This window comes from Amblyomma mixtum, chromosome 4, assembly GCF_055824585.1.
Source record: "Amblyomma mixtum isolate Tamu chromosome 4, ASM5582458v1, whole genome shotgun sequence".
In the NCBI taxonomy this organism is placed as follows: domain Eukaryota; kingdom Metazoa; phylum Arthropoda; class Arachnida; order Ixodida; family Ixodidae; genus Amblyomma; species Amblyomma mixtum.
The window spans coordinates 28,679,853-28,686,748 of NC_143015.1; the positions used below are offsets into that span (position 1 = coordinate 28,679,853).

At 46.7% G+C, this 6,896-nt stretch overlaps 1 protein-coding gene across 1 annotated transcript in view; it reads right to left on the reverse strand.

The window, feature by feature from the left end:
- Nucleotides 1–6,896, reverse strand: part of LOC149346030 (fatty acid synthase-like) — a 179,046-nt gene that overhangs the window by 93,113 nt on the left and 79,037 nt on the right. The window contains exons 8-10 of the mRNA XM_089541238.1: nt 3,308–3,497; nt 2,161–2,390; nt 758–961 (exon numbers count right to left, since the gene is read on the reverse strand). Coding sequence (XP_089397364.1) covers nt 758–961; nt 2,161–2,390; nt 3,308–3,497 — 624 coding nt within the window. The remainder of the gene's footprint in view (nt 1–757; nt 962–2,160; nt 2,391–3,307; nt 3,498–6,896) is intronic.

Below are 6,896 nucleotides of genomic sequence, written 5' to 3' on the forward strand. Positions count from 1 at the left end.
CAAAAATCACTTATCAGGCAGAATAAGGCGTGCAAGCAGAATGACTTAAATTATTTAGCTCTGCAGAGCAAACGTAACTTCGTTGTAGCTCCAGGTAAACTTCTATCCATTCGCCTGTGCACCTTTCTTAAAGCCAAACGAATAAAAAAGCATTTTTTTAGACATTACCAGTGAAGACCGCATTTTCATGGCTCATTCAAAGTAACTGCATTGCTTCAGTGTCCAGTAGTGTTCGGCGTTCTCCGCACTGAAGTGGCTGGATGAGAGCAGGCACATCACAAAGGTTCGTCATGGGAAAAAGCTGCCTCCCGTCGTCCTTCTTCTTGCACTTAGCGATCGGGTATGCTGTATCGCCCCAAATGTTGTGACTGCAGACCTGTATACCTCGTGCTTTCTCGGTTTCATTTAATAAGTCCACCTAGTCGACCGCCGTAGCCGCGCCGTTGCTGCCAAACATAGGAGCGCAGAAGGAAGCCTATGCAGCGCTTCGCCAGATAATCCCGTCTGGCGAACAGGTTGAAAAAGTGCTGAACTGCTCTCCGGTCACCAACAGAAATGTTTCTAACCACAAGCGACGCGCACGCTTTGAAATATGCGCGCACGCGGGTTGGTTTCGAAGGCAGCATCGCCTGGCGCAGGGTAGGAATGCTACGTTTTTGCCTACACCCCGCGTCGCTCCCGACAGCAGCGCAACCTTTGTTTACAAACATGACGCTTGTCTATATAACAGCCTTTGAAGGGAGGTGAATGTACTCACCTGTAAGAGGCAGTGAGGCCCGACCTCTACGAAGATAGCGTCCTTAGGAGCATGCTTGAGGGCATCGCTGAAGAGCACGGGCGAAATGAGGTTCTCGACGAGATACTCCACCGAGCAGCTTTGGCCTACGGGATCATACCAGCGACTTTGCCGCAACGAGGTGCTGACCCAGCGAGTGCTACGTGGCTTCGGCTCTTTTACTACCTGCGCAGGGAGATCTGGCTGCTAAGACGGAACCCATCAAAAACACACTCTCACATTTGGCTATTCAGAGAGATTAACGAAACGGTTAAACCATAATGGATCCTTTTGCGCGAATTTATTGAGGGGCTGAGGAAAAAAAGAAGCCGGTCTGTATCAAAAGGATACAGCGTTGTAATGAAAATGTCATGTCTGTCATCGAAAACCGAGCTGTTGTAAGGTTGTTGTAAGAAAAGAAAAACAAAACACAAGTGTCACTACCACCGACTGATTCCGCTAGGAGAAGGTGCTCGTCGACGCCGAAATTTGGCGCTCTTTCCAAAGGCAGCGCTGTGTGGTCATTCACTGCAGAACTCCGGAAACCGACCCTTCTCGATGAGGCCGTCGTTACAAGTGTGAAGCAACAGGCTGGAAGACTTTTTATTCATATTTCCTTGACGATTGTTGCGTGTTCTGGTGCTTTCAAAAGATCAGCATAGGCAAAAAGATTAAGAGAATCAAGTTTTCTTGAGAACAGTCGTATGGAGCAGTCGTCCATAACCCTTGCAAAGAATAATTACGCCTATTGTGAATGAACCTAACGTATATGTGAAATTTTCTTCCTGCTTTTGAAAAACCTTTACACATTGAACAAGCACTCAGGAGGTGGTGGATGGCTTGGCTGGGAAAATTTCGTCCCCAATAGCAAGACAGGTCGTTCCTTCCGATTGCTTTCATATTTCGTAACCCCCCTCAGTTCCTATTCGTTCTGGGAGGTTATGAAACCTTTGCAGTGATTTTTTTGTTAGACGAGAGCATCAGGGAACAGTCTAATATCGAGAACTTTTTAATAAAGGAGGCCAAGAAGTATTCAGGGCCAAATTTATATATCTTCACGGTTTTTTGAAAGCACTGGTGGGTTCAAAAACAAGCTTTGACGAGGTTATTCCATAGAGATGAATGTAGATGCAGTATTCAGTGATGAAATTGTTTCTGGCGCTCGGAATACGAGTACTCCAAGGCAGAAGTCATTATTCTAATAGGTGTGTATTTTTTCTGGGTATGAAGTTAAGACTGAATTTTGTGGGGTTGCAGCTGAGCGAACAGCGATGCGATTAGTTTAGTTTATTTTGAAAGAGGCGCAAGGGTAAATATAAGGTTTTACCCGGCAATAAGTAATGATCCTTCGGTCAGCAATACATGAGGAGAAAGTGAAGGTTCACCTGCCGCAAGCAATCCTCGAACGCTGGTGCGACGATCTTAATATGTTGGGAATGAAAGGCCACATTCATGCTGTCCACCTCTCGGGCGAAAATGCCTTCCGCTTTGAGCTCTTCAACCAACGCAGCTACGGTGTCAGCTGGCCCCGACACGGTCACCGAGTCTTCGGCATTATGGCACGCCGGGACCACGCCAGCACGACAGCGTTTTCCCGCCTCTTCCCACGTTAGGCCTGAACAAATCCGGTACCACGCTCGTTAGCAAAGGACGTGTGCTAAGTGATGTCGTGCTATCGAACTCTGGCTTTGGCATACGTTCTGAGGGGAAAAAAAACACCCTTCCGGCTCTACAGGGTCTCTCGAAGGCGTTATAAGTATTTAGCATTATTAGTGCCTTATTAATAGGTGAAGTTGCCTTAATAATAGAAATATAAGATGACAGGGTAAACAAACCCATAAAGTTAAGGAAACTTACCGCGCATTTCCTTAAAATTTAATCGAGTTAATGAGCCTGCCTTAAGCGTAGCGAATGTCATGCTAGCACGTAAAACGAGTTTCGCGTCTGGACAGGCTTGCCAGAATTGTACGCGGCAAAAAACTGGGAGATCGAGTTTTGTATCGCGTTTCATTGCCACAGTTCCTTTCCAGCGCACCAGCAAATCTTAGGACATTCATCATTGCGTCAAATTAGGCCAAAACAAGAGTTGATTATAAATGGGCACGCATCATGAAATGTTTCTCTCATGCAGACTTTTGAGGCTATAGCCCTCATCATCATCATCATCATCATCAGCCTGACTACACCCACTGCAGGGCAAAGGCCTCTCCCATGTCTCTCCAATTAACCCTGTTATTGTTATTGTGTTATAGCCCTCACTGCAAGCTATATCTAGCCAGAAATCGCGAGTGCCTCTTACACTCCATGTAATCAACATTCCACGAGTTTCAATCGAAGGTGCGTAAAATATTCCGTTTTCGACCTAAATGTCTTAGGAGTATATACAGATATTTCTTACTTTATTTCCGTGTTACTGCGCAACGCAAGGGAACCAGTATATATGTCAAGCAGTCGGACAGTACTTTGAACAAAAGTGGACGGAGATTCCGTGAGTGTTCCTTTTATGAAAACAAAAGTTGCCGCAGCACCTACCCACTGCTGCCATAGCTCCCTTATCCAGGTTTCCCTGATCAATGCACCGTCCTCGCCAGTACGCGCACAGCACAGCCTCTTCGTCTGTCAAGCAGCCGTCGGCGTAGGCGCAGCCGATCTCCCCTACAGAATGGCCGACCATGCCATCTGGCCGCACGCCGACAGCGCCTAGCGTGTTTACGAGCGCCACCTGCAACCGCAAAAGAACATCACTGGTCACGTACAAAGACGCGCTATATGAAATGAAGCGTTCAAAGCCACGAGCGGAAATATTTTTACATCACTGCACGTGACGGAAGCACTGAAAATTCATTACAAACGGAATCTTATATCCCCAAGAATACTCGTTCAAATAATATGGGATTCTTCACACTGATACAACTGGATTGAAGTTGCGCTGCATCTTAACTAGACGTTCTCGGGGATATTGTTCACGCCGGTACATCACATCCTTCAGATATACATGACGTTTCACATAACATGAGCCAAGCATTTAAAAGAAGTCACTCGCCGAGGTTGGGCGAAATCAACGGCGTATTGCTCCCCGTCGTATGGCGCCCCTCAGAGTACTTTTTAAATTTCGAAAATTAGTTAGCTACGATTGATTACGCAATTCTTATTATTCAATTTAAGGTCCCGTGCGGTTCTTTAATTTGTAGACGGGATTAATAAAGAATGGATTCAATTTTTTGTAGCAACGTACCTCCTACGTGGCCTTTTTTTCCTGGGATTTAAAGAAAGCTCGCCAAAATATGAAAAAAATCACGTGCCTGCACTCATGCGCTACCATATTCCAGCACTCCCGACCATAATTCGAATTCACGAAACGTGCGTGCTGGCCGTGCCGAAGTGAACGGTCGCCACTGAGTTAGACGGGGTGCAGAATGATAAAAATAAAAAAATATTTCAATGTACGCGAAGGAATCGAAACCGCATCTTTCGGGTCAACAGCCGAGCACCATAACCACTGAGCCACCGCGGCGGATTTTTTTTCTTTATTGCTTGGAAGAACTTCCGTAAAAAAGGCGGAAAACTTCAATCAAACTTGTTCGCGTCTCAAGTTACCGGGCTGCTTAATACGAGCCCGCCATAGCCTTAACTCAACACTGCATCCCCATCAAAACATCAAAATTCAGGGAGGCACACACATGCATCTATGCACGGCAGCCAGCATGGAGGTTCTTCGCGTGCAGCATATACACTCCTCACCAAAGCACATTGTTCACGAAACACAGATTTGGACGATCTTGGTGGCTCGGCGTGTCTGTCCATCATACGGTTTTTCCAAAGACTGAATAATCCCATCAACACAAACAGATCATAAGGAACAACAGAGTTTTTGCCAACAGGCAGAAATCTAATAGTGTATGGTGTAATTTCAATGTCCTTCTTAAGAGTTCGTTGTAGTATGTCCCAAAAGAACATGGCATCACGGCACAGGATGAAGCAATGATCAATCGTCTCAGGCACGTTACACAGACGGCAATTCACATTCCAGGGTACAAACATCTCCTTGTCATTAAGAAATGTCTTGACAGGCAGCGTCGCTGTGTGTAGTTTGAAAAAGAACGTTTTAGCGGCTGCCTGAATGCACATCCGCCTAACACGCTTTAGGACACTGATGTCCAAAGACCCCATATAAAGCTGCCGATACAATGGTGTAGGGAACAAAGACTCAGTGTGAGCCTGGGTCATCTGTTTTCTCGAGAGGCTATAGAGGTTATCTAAAGAGAAGCGCACAGTGAGGAAATTGAAAGTGTCAGCAACCTCCTTTAGGAATCCCCATAAGGTACCCTCACGAGCCTGCACAGTCGGTGCGAATAAGTAAGGCAAATGAAAACTAAGCCGCCTAATGAGCACAGCTACCAGAAACGTGTGGTTTGCCGATTTGAAAACGAAAAAACGAGAAACAAGTTGATGCACGAACAGGTGAACAAGGCCCACTCCACCACCCTCTAAGGGAAGGAACAAGTTGTCACGCCTCATGGGCTCCCATTGAGAGCGCCACACGAATGTTGCAAATATTCTGTGTATTGCTTGCACTTTCCTCCTCGCACAATGCAGGACTTGAAGGACATACGCGAGCATTGCAAACAAAAATATGTTGAAGACCTGTGCCCTCGCAAACACTGAGAGTTCCCTACCCATCCAAGCCTGTGTTTGCAGCCGTAGAGTTACAATTTGTGAATCCCAGTAGGCTGTACTGTTGCGAACTTGGTGCAGCGGAATGCCTAGGTACTCAAGAGGGCTACAGTCGCAGCATATGCCACCGAACTGGCTTGGCCTATTTCCCCAATGACCCAACCAAAAGCCTTTGGATTTATCTAAATTAAGAGCCGCGCCTAATACATAGCAGAACTGTTTAGTCAAGTGTAAAGCCTCAAGTACACTCTTTTTGTCAGAACAAAAGAGGGTGACATCATCAGCGTAGGCTAAAACTTTAACTTCACATTGAGCCAGAGAGAAACCGCGGATACCTGCGCTGTTAATTGTACTGAGACAAAGGGGTTCCAGATATTGGGCAAACAACAATAGAGACAGTGCACATCCTTGACGAACAGATGCTTCTAGTGGTATTGGTTTCGTTAGCTCCTGATTAACAATTACCCTTGTATAGGAGTTCTTATAGCACAACCTTGTGCCTTTGAGCAGGACGTCACCAATATTTGCATACTCCAAGACCGCGAACAAGAAATCATGCTGAACTTTATCAAACGCTTTCGCCAAGTCAATTTGAATCAGAGCTACTTGGCCTGTCTCATCTGATACTGTCTCTAATATTGAACGTGCAATATGGATATGTGTTTGAATATGCCACCGCGGCGGACCTGTGCAACCTTTGACTTGGCGTAAATAGTTTTGTGAACAATGCTCCAAAAGAGAATTGGACGAAATAAAATTGGCTGTGGCTTAGCTAAGGTTAAGCCTGGATATCTCGAAGCGAAAAGCTCTCGCTGCCTTTGAGCCAACTCTTCTGGATCGGTGTTTCTGCGCCGTCCGACTGTTGCTTCCTTTTCTTCTCATTCCATGGCGAGTGTCTGTGCCTGTTCTATGGGCAAGCGCGCCTTCTATATCCTCCTTTCAAATGCGCACTGCGCACGGCTGCGGCGAAAGGTCAAACGGTGGCGAGGAGGAGAAGCGGCGGCGCACATGCGCAGTAGAGCGCGGCGGCGGCGAAAGGTCAGGCGACGGAGTCAGCGCGCGGCGGCGACGACGGCTGCGGCAGCAGCGGCCACCTGCGCTCCGCGTGACGTCACTGGGTGTCGCGCATGCGCAGCTGTGGCAAATCTGTAGTGTGGCTCACGCTAAGCGTGCTGTTGACGAGCCTAGTGAAGCTTTTCGCTTCAAAGTAACGAGCAGTTACCCCAAGGATACGAGGAGCTGGGAGCATTAACGGTTCGCGAGATGATTGCAGAGGTAAAGGTAAAAATCGTCCGTTCATTGTAGTATCCGCATTACAGTAGTAAACATTAAAGGGACACTGAAGACAGCGCTGTCAATTTTTTTTTATTAGTAAAATCCAGTATTTCGGCATTTCGTGGTTTTATTGCCGCTTGTCCGGTAGGAAAAGGTGCGTTTACTGCTAAGA